The sequence below is a fragment of the Hetaerina americana genome, unplaced genomic scaffold (genome assembly GCF_022747635.1).
Source record: "Hetaerina americana unplaced genomic scaffold, ioHetAmer1.1.p SCAF_1, whole genome shotgun sequence".
NCBI classification, from domain to species: domain Eukaryota; kingdom Metazoa; phylum Arthropoda; class Insecta; order Odonata; family Calopterygidae; genus Hetaerina; species Hetaerina americana.
This window is the reverse complement of record NW_027286069.1, coordinates 32,628,428-32,653,328: the sequence shown is the minus strand read 5'-3', so window position 1 is coordinate 32,653,328 and position 24,901 is coordinate 32,628,428. Positions and strand designations below refer to the sequence as shown.

The 24,901-nt window shown below is 37.1% G+C and overlaps 1 protein-coding gene across 2 annotated transcripts in view; it reads left to right on the top strand.

Moving 5' to 3' along the window:
* Positions 1-19,803, top strand: part of bdg (sodium-dependent transporter bedraggled) — a 127,087-nt gene extending 107,284 nt beyond the window's left edge. For both annotated transcript variants that reach the window (XM_071587950.1, XM_071587942.1), the window contains exons 4-17: positions 5,647-5,822; positions 7,052-7,182; positions 7,448-7,598; positions 7,799-7,859; positions 8,243-8,364; positions 8,797-8,954; positions 9,202-9,454; positions 10,045-10,397; positions 10,765-10,896; positions 11,018-11,302; positions 13,623-13,898; positions 14,878-15,110; positions 17,509-17,815; positions 18,517-19,803. In XM_071587950.1, the coding sequence (XP_071444051.1) occupies positions 5,647-5,822; positions 7,052-7,182; positions 7,448-7,598; positions 7,799-7,859; positions 8,243-8,364; positions 8,797-8,954; positions 9,202-9,454; positions 10,045-10,397; positions 10,765-10,896; positions 11,018-11,302; positions 13,623-13,898; positions 14,878-15,110; positions 17,509-17,815; positions 18,517-18,978 (3,100 nt within the window). In that variant the 3' untranslated portion in view covers positions 18,979-19,803. The remainder of the gene's footprint in view (positions 1-5,646; positions 5,823-7,051; positions 7,183-7,447; positions 7,599-7,798; positions 7,860-8,242; positions 8,365-8,796; positions 8,955-9,201; positions 9,455-10,044; positions 10,398-10,764; positions 10,897-11,017; positions 11,303-13,622; positions 13,899-14,877; positions 15,111-17,508; positions 17,816-18,516) is intronic.
* Positions 19,804-24,901: the final 5,098 nt, after the last annotated feature.

Sequence of the window (24,901 nt, the reverse complement as noted above, 5' to 3'; positions counted from 1 at the left end):
GTGCAATCGCTTTCGGCGACGCCGTGCTCTGCTGCCTAGGGGTGCCGAAACAGTATGGCACGAAATAATTTCAGCTAAAATGACGTTAAGGAGTAGGGGAACGTAAGATTTTCGATGATACGGTACTAAAGTACGATTTCAATTCATAATTTTCCGTAGCAGCTCAGTAGTAGATTCTTCACCAACGCCCTTTCATTCTAAGGGTGTGTGCATGAAGATTGTGGCTATTCAGCGACTTGTCATGGGGTATTCCTTAAAAATTCTAAGTATTGCAAAGGTACCTCAGGTACATATCACTGGAATGTTTTCGATAGACCTGGTGGAATAGAAGGGGTTTCTCCTACAGCAAGAGGAGTGTAGAGAATCATTTGACCATTTAACTTCAGCGCTTCTATTAAATGACGCTCATTTTCACAGCAGACGCTAAAATGATAGGGTCTCTCGCAAACAATATTAGCTCAGGTAATATATGCGTAAGTACCACCTGGAGGACGAATTTCCTCTGGAAAATCGAGGCGTTTATTTGCGGCACGTCCTTTTTTCAAGACATATGGTATTATCAGCTATTTACAAGTACCATACGAAGTTAAAATACGGTAGCTTTTTGATGCAAGAAATCTGAAAGAAATATCGTACCTTCCCCGAGATCGAGGGTCATTAAAGCATTCGGGATCCCTGCCCCATGTGACCTGTTCAACAGCTCTATTCCCGGTCGCATTTGCGCAAGTGGAAGCTCTTGTGTGCAAGCATGAAAGGGAACCTCTGAGACTATGGATGGAGAACCGGAATCCTCACTGGGACCCTCTCAAGGGGAAGTGCCGCCGTCCTCGATGATGGAAGTCGTCAATTCAATGGACGCGAGATCTGATGAATAATGCCTGCTCATCTTCCCCCCCCCCCCGCCTCCCGGCCCCTCCACTGTCCTACTGCTTCCCCGTTCAAAGCCTGGGGCAGTGTCCCTTGGAGGGTATTGCGTTTTATTTTACCCCGCGTAGCGATGATTCGACCCGCCCCAAACAAGCGAGGAGCCAAAGCAACGAGAGAAGACAGTGGCAAAAGCTTAGTCACGTCAGCGGCTCTCCTGAGGCCTCGACGACATCTTCGGTGGTTCTCACGACCTTTCCTCGGCATTGGTCGAGTGGAGAAACTGGGAAGCGTGAAGAAAACTCATTCCACTCCGGGTTCCGTGGCATCCCAAAGTGGATTAGCGCCAGTTTTCGGAAAACTAGTCTATGGCGGTATTCATAGGTTGGCCGGCGATCCTTGGATTCTTTAAAACCGAAAATGGGTAAATCCTGGATTGAAACTTTGATAGAACAAATAAAATCACGACTCGATGAGAATATAAATTTTTTAACATTTACAAGAGTGTGTAGGCGGTTTTTAGTTCATCCTTTTCCTCTGTGATTCCTGATGGATTAATAAGAAAACCGTAAACCCGAAGGTAGTTTAGGTGCGTGATGAGACCCCAGAGATGCTTATCCGGGAGTTCACCTAGTACTACCCGACGGCGTGTAAAATTCGCACGCCAAAGTAGAGTGGCCAGTTCCTTTCCATGTGCCGGTTATGATTCCCCATGAAGATCTGGTACCCGAAAAAAGGTGGAGCTGAGGGTGCCCAGAGAGGCCCGGGAATCGAACTCAGGCCCTCTCCGTTCAATAGTCCAATGCTCTACCCCTGGACTATCATGCGGGATAATTATATTTTCATTTTTAATATCGTCTTTCAAAGGGCTTATTTTTTTCACTGACTAATCATTTGAATGGTTTTTGATAGTTTTTCATTATCCTTTGTAAAAAGTGGTTTTCGTTTCTTAAAACCATGAGAAAACCAATTAGAAAACATGTCATCGTCGGTTACCTTCATTCAGCTTCGAAAAATATTGTCTACATATAATTAGTGGATTAGTAATATGCCTACATGTCTTTCTCGTTATCAATACACTCGTTTACTTGGTCGCATCAAAAACTGTTGCATACCATTTTGCTAATCTGGTAAGAGGATATTCATTCCATATCCTAAGATTATTGTTCATGCGATGGATCTCTTCAGTCAGTTCCAGGAGTATGTAGAGTTATTTCATTAATTGTAGGGAGCTTACCGGGTTGGTCAGTCACTATGTCATGGTGCACACTTTCTGGCATCCCCGGAATTTCTGAGTTCCAATTTCGTCTGGAGAATGGAGGCTTTTTGCATTAAGAGTCTGATTTTTAATACTCTTAGGATGGTACGAAATAACTCCAGCTCTCGAGATAAGGAAAGTCAATTCTACAGCTAATACTTCTCACTCCTCAACTGTTACCATTTTACAGGGTTTTTCATTACTCTTATGCGTCTGTCAACTTCGGACAAATGAAATATAGCTCGCCAATAGTTACCAGATGAAACGTTATATAGTTTATCAATCTGTTCAATGCAACTATTCTTGGCAATGTTTTCATCTATTTGAAGAGAGCGCTCTTTTATTATACATACATACATACATACATACATATATATATATATATATATATATATATATATATATATATATATATATATATATATATATGTATGTATGTATGTATGTATGTATAATAAAAGACTAAATATATATATATATATATATATATATATATATATATATATATATATATATATTCTCTCTGAAATCCCTGAAAAATTTTTGTTTCTCGAAAGAAAATTGTAGTAAGAGAAATTCAGTTCATTCGCTCCAGTTAAATAATTGTTTCGCGCATCACGCGAGCTAGTCGAGGTGGAAATGCTCTAAGCCGCGTGACCGATGATAGAGCACACCGCAAGACGCGTCAGTTTTCTTGCGGTCACCACTCAGCGAGGGTATCTTCCTGCGCATTGAGTATTTTTTTAAGACTTGACGTTTCGTTTTAATTTAAAAATTTTTAATATAGTCATCAATTGTTGAGGTCCCGTCTGAGCGAGACACGTGTAAGGGCGGCAAAATAAAACGTACTCGGACAAAATAAGTCGTAGGTTTCCGCAGTGACTGTTTTGAGATTTTCATGTACTTCTTCTGTTTTCTTCCTTCTCGAATTTGACATTACACTTCACGAGCACTTAATTATGACTCAAATCAGGATGCTCCCACGAAACCTCGCGAATTGATGTTTTTTCTGAAAGTGTGCCTAGCCATAGCATAATTGAATTGATTACTCCCTGGATTTCCCGATATTTTCCATGACTACCTACGTCTGAGCCAGGCGTTGGTGGTACCTTTTTGCTCGAATGCTTGGGTATGCCAGGCATTCATTATTAAACCATTCCTCTTGAATAACTCTTTTGCCCCCTCCAATGTCATTCCTTGCACCTAAACCTTACCGAATATTTGAAATAGGAGTAGTTCCCTCCCAAACGCGTATTGTATCAGAATATTGTAATAGGTTGTGTAGATTCGATTAAATAATTAGGCGTTACTCGTTACCTTACTCACGACCTCTCCTCGGTTAAACATAGGTGAACCATATGGGTATGGGGAGTATGTGGACAAGCTAACAAAAAATTAGTATTTATTAGAAGAGTGTTGGGGAAATGTGATGAAAAAGTTAAAGGGAAATGTAATTTTTCCCTCGTTAGACCTCACTACAATACATTTACAATATGCTGCTAGTACGAGCATCCTTAGCGATGATGTTGAAAATGTATTATTGCCCTCGTCGTACTACGGTAGGCGAGATCATGTCTGTAAAATTAGAGAAATTGACTGTAGCACAGTTAGATTTAAGATGCAATTTTTCCCACGAACGATGTGGAATCAGAATAACGTTGTCCGACCGCGCCGGGGGGGGGGGTATTTCGTACCATAAGTAGCCTGGTGTTTAATAACCCCCTCCCACACATCTTGTGGTGGCTTGCAGGGTACCATTTATCTGTTTATCTAATCTCGTAAAAAAATCGGGACCGAATCGGCAAATTTGTAATATGCGATCGTGAGTGAGGGGTGGTCATTTTTCCGGCTTGGGGTGAGTGGTAGATCTCAGACTAACCCAAATGCAACCGTGTTGACGACTCAAACGAGCCATAAGTCAGTATAGAAGTCAATTTACGTTGCTGTCATTCACGTTGTATGTTCGGCTACTGACCAGAAAGCCCAGGTACCCGTTGCCTGTGGTGAAATTCCCGATAAAATGCAAGGTCACGTAATTCTGGCTAACAGAGATGTAACCTCCGGGAAAAGAACTGGTCCACCTTATCTGATAGCCCGATTAATTCATTCACGGCGCTTAGTAGGAATTAAAATCTACCTTCAGTTACCAATGTCTTTGTGGACGAACGTGAATGTATTTGGATTCCGGATGAAAAGTAAAAAAGTCTGGATGAATTTAACTTATTAAAAAGTGTTGAAGTGATCTTTTTATCCCTCCCAGTGGTCTCCAATCTTTGAGGTTGTGAAAAAGTTTCCGTATTCCATCGACTCCAAACGCTCTACTTGTGGTAGCAGGGATAATTGCTTCCTTTAGGATCGCTCATACCAGATAGGCTGGAAGGTAGGAATGAAAGGCAGCCTTTTCCTCCGTGGAACTGCCTGTTTACTTTGGGAGTCGTTTCAAAAATACTGTAGAGGAAGGCAAAGGTAAATCACTCCAATTAATTCTCCTGTAATAATTTGTTAGAGATTAATCGGAAATGTAATCGAAAGAACCTGGGGATTCGGTACTGCTCTTTGATTCACAGACGCTTGTTCGACCTCCTCCTGTGGCCACAAAAATTGTTGTCACAGTGATCTTTGCGATTCATCACACCTTGCACATAGAAGTATTGATCCCTAGGGTAGTGGGGATAATAAGTGCGAGTTTAAGGGAAAAGCCTCGCAATACATACGTCAATATCCCAAGGGATATGAAGCCTGCTTTTGTTTAATAGTGACCAGAGAAGAGCAAAAGGGGCGATTTAAAGAGTTTAAAAAAATTTCCTCCTCTGGCAGCGGCCAAGGGTCAGCGAAGGGAGCGCAGAGAGTTTCTTCAAGTTCATCACAGAGGAACACCTCAAAAAAATCTGAATTAATTCACCAAAAAATTTACCCAAGGAAGGCATAAGTAAAAGTTTCAAGCCACTAAATCCTCACCATTAAAACTTTGATTGGAAGTGGTTTGCACTGGGGTTGCCCAAAAAGACGATGGGAAGATTTCTTTGACAGTCTCGTCGCAAGCGTCAAAAAGTTGATTCAAGAAATGTGAATTAGAAAACTGGTGCCACGTTTTCAATTACAATTAAGATTGGCAATACCCATAAAATTTAATGCCTTTGTATCTTGATCAAATGCTACATCTGGTTATGCCCAGACGTCCAAGTGCCTGCATATGCTCACATGCACACATCAGTGATTCAGAAGGAAAATTAAAAATTATTAGCATGTGTGTATAAATCATTAAATGTGCTACTTTAAAAAAAAATTATCATCATCGTGATTTCAATTAATTATTTAAATCAAAATTTAAAACCCAGCAAATGTACTGGCATAAATCACCAAGAAAATAAATATTACGTATTTTATTTTCATTGTGCTTGCTTAAGAAACTAGTTATTTTTGTCATTCGTTGATGGTAATTGTTTATTTATTATTGTTTTTGGGTATCTACTAATGGTTACAAGAATTTTCTAATGTATTCTATTATTTCCTCATTTCTATAGTACGAGGACGACCAGCAGCAACGACGAAGGAAGTAGCTCTGGTGTTGGCCCTGGGATGACCCAGAGCCCCCTTGGCCAGTGGCCACATAGCTTAAGTTCCATGTTCGCTTGCCTGGGATGTACGGTTGGACTGTTCAACATAAGCCGTTTTGCCATCCTGAGTATACATTTTGGTGGTAAGAGCGGACAAATATTTTATGCATGCATTGTGGTATGGAAGAGTAATTCCTTTCAGGATAGTATCAAATTGTCTAGTAACTTGCTTTTGTGCACAAGTGACTCAGCACCCTTTTATGCTAAGAATGAAATAATTTTCAGTTCAGTTTCCACATTATTAGTATTTAATAAGGCAGGTAAGAGGATTGTGTCATTCCATGTGAGAGGCATTGTGAGTTTGAAAGTGCATTAAAGATAACATTAGGTTATCTATCAATATTCGTGCCCAATTTCTCATGATCACCAAAACTGATGGAATAATAGCTAGAAATTTGATTGAAATACTGATATACCAAGCACTGCTTTGTATTTCTATTGAAGTATGCTTCATTATCCAAGAGCTAGGTTCAGGAGAGAATCCCAAGAGGGTAAAGTGTAGACTGAAGTTGTAAAAAATAAAATTATGTACGGCATTTTTTTCAGATGTATTTTTATAAAACCTGTATATATTGTGAAACCTCCTTTCAAATTCTTCACAGCTGATTACTACCTTCAAGTATCCTTACTTCACTTCATATCTACGAAATAGTTGCTGCATATTGATACTCTGTCCCCTCCACTTTATATTCAAAAAGAATTCTACCATAGCCATCTCAGACAGCATTGAACTTTGATCGAAATTCTTTGAAGTGATGTTCAAGTTCTATCAGCTGCTTCATCTTTTCCTTTGAGAAAGTTATACAGCACTTCTTTATACTGTATCTTCATCCATTCTTCCTTAAACTCCCATCTACTTCTAAAATCTATTACCATTTTTGGCACGTTTACTCTCCTCACCTTTTGGAATTTAGTGCCTTAATTTTTTTGCATTTTAAATTTTGTACATTTATTGAGGCACTTTATTTCTGATCTATGTTTTTTTCACTAAAGATTCCTCAGGTCCTGAGCTTCCAGAATTACACTGTTCACATGAAGACGACTTTCTTTGATCAAACTTGTATTGTTGATATTTCAATTCTTCCTCTAGTACCTACGTGCTGGAATATTTTGCAGCTTGTTTTTTCCTCCTTTTCCACCAGCCATTGGTTCTTCATTGTTTGTTTATGTCCCTGGGCCATCTTTTTTCCTTATCTCCAAATGCAAGGTTTTATTTGATCTATGAATAAAATAACGTCTATGCATATATTTTAATAAGGTGTCATTCATATGAATGTCCTATATACTAATTCTTGCATTATTTCATTTGCAGCCAATTTCATCATTCAGTTCATCATCCTTTCTTTAATATTTGGAATTCCACTCTACGCATTTCATGTGTCAGTTGGGCAATATTTGGGTGCTGGTGTCATTGATATGTGGAAAATATCACCAGTATTTCAGGTATGTAATTGCTTTAAATAATCCACACCATGCAGCTTTAAAACTTCACAGTCTTAAAAATATTTAATTTGGCTCACTGTTTAACATTCTCAAGGAATTATTGTCACTCAAATCCCATACTAATCAAAACATTGAAATACAGCTAGTAAAGTAATTTCAGAAATATCTATTATATTAACTTTCTATTTTTAATAGCACTTGAAAAATCTTAGAGAATTTTTGTCAAACTTTTAAAAATTCATTTTTGTTTCATTTCTTCCTTTAGGGAATAGGAGTGGCACTATTGACATCACAAGCTCTGTTAGGCATTTATAGCATTATAGGAGTTTCTTGGATGTTTGTATACTTCAGGGATTCCTTCATCACTAAACAAGATGTTTATCGATGGGCAGAGCCATTTGAACTCTATCGAGAAGGTAAGGAAATATAATTAAACATATTTAAATATTATTTTTACTTGAAGTATATATCCTCAAATGGAAAGTCAGAGGTTTTCATTTTATCATAAATATCATATTCCTGTGTATATAAATAACTACAGTTAGATATACTGTTTTAGTTTTTTTCCAATAAGTAAGCTTGAGCTAATATTTTCCTTAAATTAATCTTGTTTCAGGTAGTCCAGTTGCTCATAATGGAACTTTTAAACTAGAAGAAACTGTTCCTGATTACTTTAGGTAATTTTCACTTGTTAATTGCATGTGCATATAATGTATCATTATTATCACCCAACCTGAATACATGTGCTAGATCGATTTAAATAATTTAGAATTTTTTCTCTGATTATTTTTAGTGATAGCCATCATTATCATTGTACATATTAAGAATTGGGCCATTAGTTCATTAACATTGAACATATTTTGATATGTACTCATCAAACACCTGCTTAAGACCCTGTGCAATTGGTTCAGGGATTTGTTTTAGTTCAGGTTCAGTTTTAAAACCCATCCATTATAAAAGATTTGGGGCACTTGCTATTATGAGATTTTATTATTAGTTTCTCCTATGCATATTTTTAATTAAATGTATAATGATTAAATACAATGATACACTTTTTCAGTGGTGTAGTGCTACAACGGCATAACCTGCCTACAGCAGAGAGTAGTTTTGGACATCTGAAATTTCAATTAGTATTTAATCTAGCAGTGGTTTGGATGATCATCTTTGTTTGCCTTTGCAAAGGTAAGTGTACATAAAGAAATGAACCAGTGCGTATCTTCAACAATCATTTTGCTGTGATTTTTAAAAGGACTTAGCTTTATCAAACTTCTTGTTATCTATGATATATTATGCTATTTATGAAATGAATGGAAGATAAAAACATTAATAATGTTGGAGAATTTTTATAATGCTGGATATTCATAGCTTCATAAATATTTTTTGAAATTCTCTTTACTATTGATCTTCAAAATTAATAAAAATTTGGCTGCCGAAGTTTCAGTGACAATCAATGTAAAATAATTAACCATTTAGGTATACAGGAACTGAATTTTGCATTACAATAAAAGACCAGCTCTATAGACCCCTGTATATCTAAATTCAACAGTTATTTGTGCACACTGAGAAATCCAATCGGACACATTCCAAAATAATAATTTTATTTCTTTTGTAAAGGTTTGAAGTCATATGGCAAAGTTGTGTATGTGTTTGCACCATTATCCATCCTTTGCATAATAGTAGTGTGCACAAAAATGTTGGGAATAGTTCCATTTGGAGATCCAAGACGAATTTTTCAAGAGACTGTATGGAATGAGTTCTTCCTAAATAGCAAGGTAAGCAAGCGTAATCAGTAGATATTGAGTGATTACTCATATTCAACTGAGTGAAAATCCTTTGAAATGCTGATGCTCAAAGCAATTCTCATTTTAACTCCTTTTTTTATTAATATGCAAGTTAAATCTTAGTGTTTTAATAAAATATATGTTTCAGTTAAAACATTGTTGCTACATAATAAGTACTCACTTGAACTTTTTCCATTGGTGCTGACCTCTCATCAAACTATTTTATTCATTCTCCAAGTGCTGGCTGGCCGCTGCCACAGAGGCGTTTTTTACTTGGGGCCTCCTTGGTGCATCAGCCATGCAGATAGCTTCCCACAATGCAGGCATTGGAGTCGGTCCAGGAAGCAAGAAGAAGAGCAGACTCCACAAGGACACCATCATAGTTGTCTGTCTTACTCTTCTCATTCTCATCCTCTCAGCATTCCTTGGGAATGTGTGTGTCCGGTTGCTCCATGTGAAAGGAGGCTATGACTATATGCCCAGTTCATTTGGTGAGTTTTTGCTAGGTGTTCCAATCAATGTGGAGTATTTGCAGGATCTGTGCATCAGGAGGAACATTATTATGAAACAAGCATTAAAGTAGGAAATACTCTGTGAATGTGAGTGGGTGAGCTAGATTTAAACACGGAGTGATTAGAGGCCTAGCAGGGTAACTAGATTTGACTGGCAGGCATCATCATTGGTCATCTGCCATGTTTGGCAGGTCCATGGAGGCCTTTCCTCCACCATATTTTCCTTTCTTGTGCCCTTCTCTTCATTGCAACGTACCCACACTCTTTTCCACATCGTCCATCATTTTGACCCTCCTTTGCCCTCTCTTGCCCGGCCCTTCCACTGTTCCTTCTTGCACCTCCTTTAAGAGGCAATCCCTTCTTAGCATGTGTCCAAGTCAATTTCTTGTTCCTTTTTTTTATTGTTTTCGGCTGGTTTTTTATTGTCTGCTCTCCTCAACACATCATCTTTCATGCATGTTTTGTGTTTGGATTATGTGTATGCACTTTTGACTTGATGATGCAAATTTTGGGCATTAGTTGGGTTAAGGAGCCATGCACCTACAATTCCTATAAATCTTTTATTGCAGAGAAAATATCCACTTACCCCTTCCTGAGACCAATGGAGCCAATCAATCACCATGGGGAGTCAACTATACCTCCACTGCTAACCACACCTCCTAGGTATATGACTCATGTACCATTGGTGGCAGGGGTCCAGGTAGCAGTACCATGGCCACCAATGACATTTGAGGGAAGTTATAGTAAAGAAATTGAGTTTCTCCGAGACATGGTGACCACTGAGAGGAGTGGTTACCAGTCCCTTCGAATAGCAACGGAATTGGCTCCTGCTGCCTTTGCTTTCCTTGGGACAACCCAGTTATCTCCATTTTGGGCTGTTCTCTTCTACTTCACGCTAATACTATTTGGGATCGGCCAACAGGTATTTAAACTTATTGGCATATGGACGTATGAGTATTTTATCACTTTTCTATACATTTCAGTTTGATTAGATTCAATTCAAATTCATGTTATATAAAAAGTATAATTTCTGAAACATAATAAGCAGTTTAACTTAATGAAGTTGATGCTAATACATTGTCATGGAAAATTTTCCGAACAAAGTCTCCTCAAAAATCATTTTTCTGTTTCAAGTATTGATATTTTATAGACTTTAAGTTTTTTGTGTGCTCTATTGACTGCCATGTAGTATGCCTTTTCTGACAATCTGAGTGGCAGTGTTTATGCTCCACTATGAACTTCTTTGCCGCTACACATAAGCTCTGATTCATTGTGAATTTCTCTTCCAGCTTGCAATTTGGCACTGCGTTATTACAGGTATAACAGCAATAAATACTAAAAAACTGAGAACTTGGGAGACAACAATAACATTTTTTGCTTGTGCTTTTGGATTTGTATTGGGCCTGCCAATGACAACTGAGGTAAGTGAATCCGAAGATTCAGAATGAGTCTGTATAATTATGCATTGACAATATCATATTGTCATATTAATTGTTCTTAATCCTTAATAACTGGAAATACTCTTATGCACATCCATTTTAGCTTGGGATATTTGCTGAGCATTTCCTGGATTACTGTCTTGGCTGTGGATGGTGGATGATGGCAATATACCTAACAGAACTTGGCTCTGTATTGGTGATAAGGGGAAGACCATATGGTGGAGAAAATGTAGTGACTGCATTATTTCCTTCACTCCGTCAAATGCAACACAACACATCAGTGAATCAGAGGAGGGCCCGGAATCAACTGCAGCCAACATGTTTGGCTACTTGGGCAGCCCCTACATTGGCATTTGCTTGGAATGTAATGCTACCAGTGGCCCTTATGGTATAGTATCTCCAAGTTACATTAAATAATCATTAAATATTACAACATTAGCATCCACAATTCCAGGTTATTGGTGGTTGTTGTTCAAATGAAAATGAAGTTTATGAAGAGTGATAATGAAGCCTTGTCAGTTTTCATCAGGAAATTTTAAGTCACCTAGCATCATGATATTAAAATCCAGCATGTCTTACTCCAAAACAATAACAATTTTATTCATCAGCTGAGTCATTGTTAATATTGCCTATATTTTTGGACAACTAAGTTTTCAGGGTCCTCTTTCTTGAGGTTACTTTGACTGCTAGTGCGATAAGTTCAAAAAATTGGTTGCCTTCCCAAAAGTGGAGTGCCACAGAACTGGCCTCCTTTGAAGGAGGATCTCAGTTTTGGGAATAGGAAATAGTCTGCTGGTGCCAAGTCGGGACTGTAAGGGGGTTGGGGAATTGTTGCAATGTCGTTTTTTGTCAGGTAGTTGGTTACCTTGGAGCAGGTTTGGCAGGGTGACTTCGACATGAGTTTAGCGCAGATCTTTTGCATCATCAAAGTTTCAGCGGTAGTCGTGTGCACTGTGGTACTTGTTGAAGGTCAGACCCCCCACCACCAAGCCGGCATGGTGCAAGTGTGCCGTGGCATACAGCCACATCAGGAAATAATTCTTCCAGATACCATTTATCCATACCATGTATGTGTTGTAGTTCACATTTCAGTTAAAATTCACCAGTTTCCCCTGGCATTAGTTCCTAATGAACATTCTTCCGTATGGACTGGAACCCATAACAATTGCCATATTCTTAAAATATATGAATACTCTGTCAATGATGTGAATTAAACTAAAGGCTCTCTGTGATCTTATGGGTTAGCTTAGGATCCCTATAGGGTACCTTTAGGACCTCCATACAAGCACTCTAGGCAATAGATAATTTTTTCCATTCATTTAAAACCCTCAAAAATTATGTAAGGGCTCTTGGTTATCTCAGTGAATTCAAAATTCTGTGTAATTACTAACTGCAGGCTGGAAATTAACTTTTAATATCACACGTAAGCTTCATATCTCAAAATTCCTGTTGTTCATTTCTCTTCAGGGTCTTAGGATACAAGGTCTAATTCCTATTCAAAAGTGTTGCCCATCAGGTGCGAATGAGAAAAAAATTTTCACTGAAACTCCTTAAGATCGCTCAACATTGTGAAATCAAGAATCGAAGAAAGGATGGAACTTTTTTGATGTACTGCTGCCATGTGCTCCTATTGTCATGGCAATACAAAACACGATCATCATTAAATTTGCATACTATGCATATGTTATCAGTAAACATGCAAATGCGGCATATACTAATTCCACAGCCCAAAAATTGTGTCCATAATTCATAAAGGAAGAATTCACATAGCATTTGTAAAATTCAGTGATATACGTGTACACTGCTACTGGGAATATGATTGGTTTTTTACCAATGCAGTCAGTTGGCAGTGTACGCTATCTACCCTCAAAGGGCTGTATGGCTATCTGGAGGTATGAACTTATGTGACCAAGTAGGACAAACTACGTTTTCTCCTCTTTAGGTGTAGTGCCAAGTGATTTCTATTTCATATTGCTTTATGAAATAGTTTCAATATCAGCATGAAAATAGGTGCTGATACCACAGCTGTCTGTTGACACCCAGAAATATGTTTCCATTATTAACTATAAAAATAACATATTGTAAGATGTAATAGCTCTAGATATAGTGTCCATTTGAATCACCCATCGAAGTATTAAAGTACCTAGAGTAATTATTTTCTTAATATTTGACTTTATTTTTCAACATAATAATTTGATGTAGATATTGCAAGACCAGAAGTGTATTCAAAGTATTTTTTCGGGAAGCTGCCAGTATTGTTAGTTATTTTGGTAATCTGAACCAGAAATGTTATCTTCATGAAAAGGCCACACAGAGCTTGAAAAAGCACACTATTCTGTGGCCATTTCTCAATAACTGCATATAATTTTCTGTTCTTTACTGCTCAAATGAGTTTGCTATCCATTGATCAAATGTTTCATTACAATAAAGATTTTTTTATTAGTTCATGTTTAAAACTACAAATTGAGATGTATTTATTTTTTTAGGTTTATGTCAACTTTAGGGGGAAACAGTGGTTAATTCTGAACTTAACAGACAAATTTTATGAAAACTAAATACGTGCTCATTACAAGTTACTGAATTCCTGCCTATAATTGCTAAATTATTATATCATTCATTTAAGTAAGAAGCCCATATGCATACTGTTTGTGTGTATGTCATTTCTTATCCATTCAATTTAATAATTTAACTTATTTCTTCCAAATCAGGTTCTTGCTATTACGGCTTTCAAAAATGGCAACTTTCAGTCTCTGTATAACTGGTCTGAGGCTAACAGCAGTGGTTCAAGTCATCGAGGATTTGAAGACCCATTCATCTTCCTTCGTGGAGAAGACTTTGAGCATACTGTTAATCACAGTTATTGGCCAATCTGGGCTCGCCAAGTTGGCACTTTCCTCCAACTTATCCCACTTTTATCCATCCCAATTATTGCTCTTATCCAAACAATAAGATACTTATCATCTGGATCACCTGATCTTTTTGAGGTAAGTGAATTTCATTTTTAAATTAGATTCACTGTAAACAAATTATTTTTTAAGTGTGCCATAAAAAACCTGGTTGAGTGTTATGCAGGCAAAGGCTATGGGATCAAAATACATCAAGTTTTACATTCCATATCTAATATAGTGAATTTTCTCAAATTAGCAGACCTAGGCAATGTCATTTGGTTTACCAACTTCATTGAAGAATTTATAATTATTGCAATATCATTACCCTGGCTTTGGAAATTAACAGATTATACCAAATTTGCTTCCCCATTAGCTCACAGAAGGCAAAAGCATGAGAGTGGATACAGCATTATTTTTCCTGAAACTCATAGTTTTTTTGAGCTATAATGATTGATTGATGTGTTAAGATTGGTTGACGATTGATTGAATGTTACTTTTTTTGTGTTAAAGCGGTGACATTTAGCTGTGTTAAATAAACTCCCTTTTATTATTAATTATGCTAAATGATCCTGTTTTATACATCACATTCTGCAATGTATCCTGTGAACATGTCAATCATGTAATAATATACCTGAGAATTCCTGGGCCAATTCCTCTTTGTTTTTGAGATATCTGTATAGGTATGCTAGATAATGTGGCTCTCAATTCCTTTACCCTTGATCATTCTGTCAATGAGTCTTCTTTGATTACTATTGTAGTACAGAAACCGGCCCATTCATTCATTGTATGTGAAGTAACATGAGTCATGCATGACTCATTAACAGTGTAAAATAGACACCTAACATATATGACATTTTGACTACTGGGAACATTTATGAAAATCTCCATCTGTCAAAAGAGCCATTGAGCGCCTTTATGTTGCATTCAATTCTGATGAATGCAACCAGTTCCATGGCTGTGAAACTTATTTTCTTCCACCTCTTTGCCTGTAATACTAATCTGCTGTATTTTCATCATACTGTTTTATCATGTTATCTTTTGAACTCCATTAAAAAGTAATGTTTCCAATTTTCAGAGAATACAAGCACTTTACTGCCCATACCCACATACCTCTCGGAATAGATATATGGATCAGTCACAAGGAACAACCACTCAGAGGGTTGGAAACACAGAAAGGGTTACCAGAGGAGCACCCAGGAGTGAAGGAAACTCAAATGGAGCCACTAATGAAATAGGTCTCAATAATTTTGAAGACCCACCACCAAAGTACACACCCCCACCTTCATACACAACTGCCACTGGTGCCAGGTATGTATTAGGCTTGCCATGGGATGACTTTAGCATTAATACATATATATTATCCACATATTTTATATGCAGGTGAAATACCTTCACTGTAATTAAGATGGGGATATTAACTGAATTATAGATATAAACTATTAACATCATCACAATTATTCATGCCGTATCATGACAAATTACCTCATCAGCAATGTTTTGTACCACGCTGTAAATAATGGAAAATACATTACCAACTATCCTTAAAGAATCTTGAATATTTGTGTAAAAACTATGAAACTAAGTTTATAATGGAGAAAGTATCCTTCCAATATTGGATAAATAGGTAGTTCAAGTCATTAAACAAATTTACATTTCTTGGGTGACAGCATTCTTTATGTAAATAATGTGCTTTTTAATAGATTAAGGGTGGTAATATTCTCATGAATATGTAAGTGAAAAACCTATCAAATGCCTGGGAAATTAATTAAGAAGGTATATATAATAAATGAAAAAGAAACACTTTGTTCCAATCCACCAATTTATAATAAATGAAAAAGAAACACTTTGTTCCAATCCACCAATTTATTACAGGTACGACTAGTTTCGACGCTACGGCGTCATCCTCAGGTACAAAGTTTAAAGTCACAATCATAGTATATATACTCTCTTCTGGAAAGGGTGGGGGAGTTGTGGGAAGAGGGGGCGGGGAGGGGAGTACGGGGGTAGGTACGAAAGTATGTGGGAGAGGGTAGGAAACACCAGGAAAAGCGTTAGTGAGTGGGGGGGATTGGAAGGTGGGTTAAGAAAGGGGAAATTAGGGGAAAGGGGAGGGGATTAGTAAGCTAGGGATTTCATTGGTCAGTATAATTTGAGTCAATGGCTAATGGGGATAAAAGTACGGGTTAGGAGTCAATGGGAGTTGGGGGGAAGGGGTTATTGGTTCTGTTTTTCTGTTATTGCTAGGGAGGCTTCCAGGAGAGGTGATACGTTTTCAAACAGAATGTCATTGAGTAAAGGATGTTTCTTCATTGTTCTCCGGATCTCCAACTCTTCCTTCTTGTCCATCCTCCTCCCTTTTTCTTCCCGATGTAGTATTTTGGGGATGAAATCGCTGGTGTGATTTTCCTCCCACAGGTGTTTGGCAAAGTGGGATTGGGCTAGGTTACACTTCTTGTAGCACCTCTTGTGTTCCTCCGCTCTTGTCCGCACCGCTCGACCACTCTGCCCGATGTACCTCGCACTGCAATCCCCGCAAACCATTTCATATATCCCACTGTTTTCCAGTGGCTCAACTTTATCTTTAGTTTTGTTTATGAAAATTAATTAAAATTAATGAAAAAACAAAATCTTAAAATTTTCATAAACAAAACTAAAGATAAAGTTGAGCCACTGGAAAACAGTGGGATATATGAAATGGTTTGCGGGGATTGCAGTGCGAGGTACATCGGGCAGAGTGGTCGAGCGGTGCGGACAAGAGCGGAGGAACACAAGAGGTGCTACAAGAAGTGTAACCTAGCCCAATCCCACTTTGCCAAACACCTGTGGGAGGAAAATCACACCAGCGATTTCATCCCCAAAATACTACATCGGGAAGAAAAAGGGAGGAGGATGGACAAGAAGGAAGAGTTGGAGATCCGGAGAACAATGAAGAAACATCCTTTACTCAATGACATTCTGTTTGAAAACGTATCACCTCTCCTGGAAGCCTCCCTAGCAATAACAGAAAAACAGAACCAATAACCCCTTCCCCCCAACTCCCATTGACTCCTAACCCGTACTTTTATCCCCATTAGCCATTGACTCAAATTATACTGACCAATGAAATCCCTAGCTTACTAATCCCCTCCCCTTTCCCCTAATTTCCCCTTTCTTAACCCACCTTCCAATCCCCCCCACTCACTAACGCTTTTCCTGGTGTTTCCTACCCTCTCCCACATACTTTCGTACCTACCCCCGTACTCCCCTCCCCGCCCCCTCTTCCCACAACTCCCCCACCCTTTCCAGAAGAGAGTATATATACTATGATTGTGACTTTAAACTTTGTACCTGAGGATGACGCCGTAGCGTCGAAACTAGTCGTACCTGTAATAAATTGGTGGATTGGAACAAAGTGTTTCTTTTTCATTTATTATAAATTGGTGGATTGGAACAAAGTGTTTCTTTTTCATTTATTAAAATGAACTTCCACAAAGTTGAGGCTGAAACTATTGAACTAAGGTATATATATATATATATATATATATATATATATATATATATATATATATATATATATATATATATATATATATATATATATATATATATTTTTTTTTTTTTGTCCTTTGTGATGAATGTTTAGTGTACCAAAAAGAATTTTTCCATTATATACCTTTAAGCTAGAACCTATGCACTGATGTTTATTTGAAATTTTTTACCACTGTAGAATTGCCAAGCTGTTGAGGCAGAGTTTTCGTCGAAGTATGCGACGCCTGACTAATGTGCTAGGAGAAGCAGGCAGTAGCCAGGTAACTACTGCAGAAGTAGTAATTACCAGACAGGAAGTCTCTGCAGATGGTACTAGCTGGAGCACTACAAGTGCTCATCCACAAAACCGCCTCTCCCTCCAGCCTGTCTCATCATGTACAAGTGTAGAACAAGAGAATGAAGCCTCATCATCACCTCTGCCACCTCCTGACTATGCTTCAGTTCTCATTGAAATCCAACAGTCCTTACAGCATAGCTTACCACTGGTGTGTTTTGTGCCTCATTTAAATATTTTTATGACTAAATCAATAGCTTTATCAAAAGGTGATCATGACTAATAAAATTCCTCTGTTAAACCATTTTGGTAGAACAATGTGAGATTCAAGTGATCTTGTATTTCGATAGTGTAGTTTCTTTCAGTAAAAGAACACTTTTTCATATACATACAGAGGAAGTTTGCTATCTCAGTAGTAACAATACTTGAATGAATGATCTTAATGGATTTTTTAGTCATCTTAACTAGCATTAATTTTCTAGCGTTGCTCCCCGTTGAAGTAATTCTATTTCCTTATCTCTATATTTTTCTTTTTATTCTTGCTGAATCCCAAATGGCAGTCTATATGTAAAAAATGTTGATCAGTTTGGTGTAGAAAAAAATTATGAATAGGAGAACATTACAATAATATCATGAATTTTTGGTGATTAACTCCATTTTAGGGGCCGTATTTTTAAACATATAATTGATCAAACAAGTGATAATGAAGTGGGATACTGGGTGTTGATGAAAATAAAAGACAAAAATAATTATGAGAAATCATATTTTCACTCTTAAGATGACAAGGTTTATCCACATATGGACTTTATTTTCAAGCCTTTTATCAATGGTGTAAATCTAAAGCCTCAATTATTTTTCACTTTTATGAATACTGTACACACCCCACTTACATGATTTAAACTCTAATTATAGAGCAACAATGAAAATGTGATTGAAGCTCAAAGCACAGATGAAAACTTCACCGAGCTTCGAAGAGCTTCTGCAGTGAGGAGAGGAACTAACATGACTCACTCTGCTGGTCGACTCCGTGTATCTACAACAACAGCTGAAAGAGTGGCAACTCTTCTGAGGAGTAGTGGGCGAAGGCCCAACCATGGTCAACAAAATACCTCAACCGAAATACCTGGACCTGCATGCCCAGTGATCTCCTCTTTAGCAACATACCAACCTCCAAGAAGATCAAGTTTCCGAGGCTCGGCAAGTTCATCGGGACCCAACTCAGGGAACAATATCAAGCCATCTGAAAGTGCAGAGTGCTTGGTAGACAGGGCTGCTCCTATTCATGAAGAATGCTCAAATTCTGGCTCTGTTGTGCATGGAAATGGAGGAGAAGTGAACTTTGCTCTCGATACTCAGTGCACATCAGCAATATAAGGGGGATGCAAACCACAAATGTGCAGCTTTCAATAAGCTGTGCCTTCAGCTTGTGATATAGTGCAAATTCCATTCATTCAAGTATGCATATATGTGGCCATCTATAAGTGTATGCTTCAAATACACATGTTTTGTGATTTCACATTTCAGAGACAGTTTACAGCACAGCTTGTTCCTATTTGAAGTTGCATTGGCCAAGATCACTAAATAGATTCGATAAGTGTTTTAAAACATGAATGTAATGCAACAAAGAGATGGGACATTTAATAATTGCCATTCTCATACAATAATAAATGAATGCAATAAATATCATAAATGGTTGATAAGGCCAACAATATACTGCTACAGCTACATTCTCATGATGAATGAAAAATTTAACCATTTCTCTGGTCTTAAACTTTTGTGCCATTTCATAATGTAATTTACCCACCAATTTGGTGCATAACCCTATCTAGTTTATGATTCTATAAGCTATGTGATTATCAAATTCAGATCTTATTAATCTCAAACAAGTAGTTATAAGAACCCATATCAGTCAAATACAACTTGAAGCAAGATGTTACATGATTCATTATTTATTGCTGAAAAATGGTAGGACCTAAAATTTTTAGCACAAGCCATGCCAAAGCTTTATTAAAATATTCAAATACTTTGTATTGATAAAGCTGATTGTATATAATTTTGTAATTTTCTGTACATATTGGCAAAAGTTGTACCTACACTTATTTATGAGACTGATAGTAAATACTCTCACAAAGAGTATTTTTAGCAGTGATGTAACTATTCAACTTTTATATTCATACAGAATTGTGTCAGCTTTGTAATAAAGTCATTACAGCTTGATGTATTTCTTTAATATAAAAGTACTATGGACATCAAATGTGATATCCATATTATTCCAAAGAGAAATTGCATGATAAACCTTAAATTTGGTGAAGATTCAGACAGAAAAATTTAGAAGTGGCCATAGAGTTGGATAACTTTTTCGGAGGTGTGCAATGCGGCTGGCTACCTTGCGATTTGATAGTCATCAGGAAAATATGCTGCAGGAGAAAGATCCCATAACTTTCTCATTTAATTATTTTGTAGCTCAATCAACCGTTTCATATCAGGGGTATGAGTCAGTAAAACTAGCAGCACAAACCCTTGACAAATGAATTTTAAGCTTTGAAAACCTGACTCAGGGAACCACCTCATGACTGGCCACTCTGGATTCATTATTACTGAAAACTTTGAAACATTTTCAAAATATTTTGAGCAGCAAGTAACACTAACATCAATTGGAAGCCTTCAGATTCGTGCCACTTTCCTGTGTGAGAGTGCCTTAGTAAGTGAATTTTGGACAAGAAAATTGGTAAATTTGTAAGCACTTGTCAAATTGTCGAAATAACACTTTTCCTTACCAAATACCTGTTGGTTTGGAAAAGTGATGTTCATAAAATAATTATTGCAATTAATGGCAGCAAATTTCTCTTCAAGTTTCCTTTGCCACTAATTATAGTGTTACAAGTTAAATACTATTTGATTTTTAGTTTGAAAATTTACTTTTAGTTTTTATGTGAATATAAGCAAGTAAGTAGATATGGATAAAATGACTCGATAGTTATACCACAGACATGCACCAAAAATATATAGATACTTTATGAATGTTAATTTTAAAGTTCTCAAATGGCTACCATACCTATGGCTAAGTAGGTTGGAATTTATCTACTAATTTCCATTACTTCCTCAGGATTTGTAATATTGAACAATGCAATTTTTTTAGGCTTAATAAGGTATATCATATGTTTTGTAGAAAATTAAATTACAGGTAAACTTCACATTTAAGTTTTGAAGTTATCTGCAATTGAGTAAAACAAAACTTTGTATTTCCATGTACAAACTATTTATTTCATGATCAGATTAGATTACCAAGTAATGTCCTCGGGTGACAATCTATACAATTAACAGGTGACAATGCTACACTGAAGACAGGTGAGGAAGGTGGACAGGGAGGGATGGCAGGACCTTGTGGTTGTTGGATTACTCTGAATCATCTTGTTGGGCATCAGAGAAGGTGAATAGTGCATGGAGGGATCACTATGTGCTACAGTCATTTGCTTCTGATGGTGTCTTCAGGTTGAGGGGGTGGTCTGGGGTAAGGAACATAATGAGGACCCCCCATATAGGGAAGAATATTGGTGGAGGGAGAAGGGAGGAATGATGTTCAATAGTTGGAGTTGCAAAAGTGGGAGCAACTACTCATTTACCAAGAAATGTACATTCTTCGGGGTCCATTTGTTGAAAACATTTTAATATCTCAAAGGCATCCAGTCAAGGTTCTTTTCTTTCTCAATGCACAAGGCCTGTCCAAAAAGTAGTAGGACTGAGTTGATTAAAAAAAATTCTGGCCAGAATTGATACATTCATTCCAAAGTCTTCGAAGTAGCACTCTTGTGCGTCCACTGCCAGTGGGTTTTCCATGTCTCTTGCACCTTCTGGAAGGTGGCACCCGGAATGCCGCTAAGCTCCCTCATCACCTGTTGTAATACTTCCACCAAGCCGTAGTGAAGTTCTTTCATCACGAATTTGAGGCGGGGGGAAGAGGAAGAAGTCTGGTGGGGCATTGTCTAAAAAATTTGGATCCTCACTCACATGGTCGAGAAGCTCTTGGCAGATCCGCACGTGAGTTTCCTTTTGTTTGTCTGATAACACTCATGGCACCAACTTTGACACACCTTTCTCATGCCCTTGTTCTCCATCATGAGTCCATGCACATCACTCTTAGGGATGCCAAGTTCATCAGAAACCATGTGAACACTTACTCTGCAATCCCTGTCCAATTAAAACTTCGCTCTTGGAAGATTTTCGTCACTTTTTGAGGTCAAAGGGCATCCTGAATGTTCGGCGTTTTCAATGTCTTCTCTACTCTCCCATAACAACTTGTGCCACTCAAACACACCCAATCTAACCATGGCATTATCACCAAAAGCTGCCTTGAGTATGTCATGAGTCTCTTTCCAGGCTTGGCTCAGTTTCACGCAAAATTTGATGGCGTAGCGCTGTTCATGATGAAACCAGTTCGAGGAGCATAACAAGGTCACATTATAGAGATTTTTCAAATGAATGATTCACGCTCCACAAAGACTGGGAGCCAACTGCCACCAGACTCCAGCCTTTCCTGAGACTCCCTTGAACCCAGCTAAAGAAACCACCACCCATCAGTCTATCCTCGGAAAAATAAGTCAAACTACTTATGGGACACACCTTGTAAAATATTTTGCATGAAATCACTGATGTCGTTGAGTTCTACAGATGAGATGCCTTGCAAAGAAAAAGAGTGATTTATGTACATGATACCTGCCTTGTGTTCTTTCAACCTAGATTCATAATTACTCCCGATTTGTCCAAAGTGTACTGCTTGACAAAATGTACAGTGTAATTTGTGTGCTCCACTTTTTTAAAGAAAGTTTACTTGGTCCTCAGTGTGGCTGCAAAGGTTGCCTAATTTCGATTTGTTATAAAATGCGGCTCTTATAACCTTGGGTTAACTGCTAAACTTTTAGGGAAATGTTGCCTATTAAGGGAAACAGCTTCCACTGATTTATTGCCCACAGAATGACAGTTGTTATAAATGGCTACTTTTGACTTTAGAGACTTTTCCCTCCTTTCAGAGTGCCAATAAGTTTTTCTGCTAGCCATTGTTGTTGCAATTTGTTTGATTATGGGAAGCCCCTTTTGTTTGTTTATATCTGACATTGGAATGCTATTTAATCTCTGAAGCATGGAGTGGAAAGCAAACAATTTCCATGTAAAGTGATGGGAGATGGAGTGAAATACATGATCAGTGTGTGACTTTTTTCTAAAAACTGAGAATTCAATATTATTGTCTGTAATAATTATTTTTATATCTAAGAATTTGATGGGTCCATCTGTTTCTAATTTACTGGTGAATTTTGTTTTTTATCAGTTAAATCAAGCACAGATTTGAAACTCCAATTTCCTAGCTAAGCCTGCCCATATACAAAACATATCATCAATATAACATTTATATAACACTAAAAACTAGTAATTGTCAGGTCCTTGAAAATCTTTTACTTTCATATACTTTATACTGGGCAGACAAACCTCCCACTCGATTTTCTGCCTGCCTAGATAATGTAATTACTAATTTTGGTCCTGAACTGTATAGTATAAGTGTCATTGACTATCTCCTATTTGACCAGCAAGGTATAAGCTTAACTTTTAAGACTCAAATAACTCCAAAGATATTCTCAAATAGAGGTCAAACCATAATCATGAGGCCCATAACAATAGAAGGTTTAGAGATTTTCAAACTGCTTCTATCTTGTATCAATTGGCATGGTATTTGCACAGACTATATAGAGGAAACTTGTTTTTCAAGTTTTTTAGGTAATTTCCAAGACATTTTTGAACATTGCTTTCCTAAAAAAATACTAAACTCTATGCCCACTAAAACTAAAAATAATCTCTGGTATACTGGGGAGTTATTAGCTCTTAGAAATGATTTACTTAGTCACTACCACTCTTGTAAAACCAGTGGAAGCCTACATGAAAAGAGGCTTACTTGAAATTCAAAAGAGATTATTATAACTCAATTATGTGTGCAAAAAATAAAACTTAAAAGGATTTTATATTGAATACAAAAAATAAACAAAAGGCAGCATGGAAAATAATCAATCAAGAAGTTGGTCATGGTAATGCAAAAGAAAATCTTCCTCTTACCACAGATGCTGTAAATAATCTTTCCTCAAAAGCTGTTGAAGACAATTTGTTCTCTCGAAACATTGATCCTGCCAATATTAGCAATATGCTGCAAAATCTTCCTCCAAATAATTTAAATTTTAAATGGGATTTTGTTACTCCATTTGATATTATATCGACTGTTAAAAAATTTTCAAAATCCAACAGTAAGGATATTTATGGTCTGTCCAATTCCCTAATGAAGGACATTATTGTGTTCATTGCAGAACCATTAGCTATGTTAGTCAGCTTATGTTTAGAGACAGGAGATTTTCCAATAACTCAAAAATATTCCAAAACAGTAACTGTCTGTAAGAAAGGTGATAAAGATGATTTAACTAACTACCACCCCATTTCCATAGTCCCCATTTTTGGTAACGTTTTTGAAGCTATAATGAAAGATCAAATATGTGATTTTTTTTAGTCAAATAATCTGTTTTCCAAATCACAGTATGGCTTTTGATCTGGGAAATCTACAATTTTGGCAGTAAAGTCCATGGTTAATTATGTCATTAATGCATTTGAAGAGAAGGAATCAGTCTCTGTTACCCTAAGTAGTAAGGGTTCAAACTGTGTTAATCATTCAATATTACTAACAAAACTAGAATATTATGGTGTTAAGGGACTTGCACTGAAACTAATGAAGTCATATTTGGATGATCGCCACCAATTGGTTGAACTTGATGGCTGTCGATCTGCAGCTCTTAAAGTAAAATGTGGTGTACCACAGGACTCTCTGCTTGGCCCAGTACAGTACTTTTCATCATCATGATTAATGATTTGCCCAGTAATATGACACCTATATCTGTTTTATATGCTGATGACACTAAAATGTCAACATCTAGAAGATGCAAAGGTACAATCTAACCCAAAGACAGGCTAAGGAATGGTTTGATATTAACCATTTATATTTAAATGCTAACAAAACTCAGCATATTGCATGTAGTCTTAAATCAAAAATAACTAATATTGAAACGGCTAAAATACTAGGAATTTATATTGATACAAAACTTAACTGGGACACCACATCAGTCAGTTCTATAATAAACTGAGTAAAGCTTTTTAAACCAACAGCTTTACTCAGTCATATATCTTGTATGTTAAGAAAGCTCGACTTTCTTATTTCAAATGAGTATCGTTTTACACTTTACTATGTCTTCTTTCAATGTCATTTGAATTA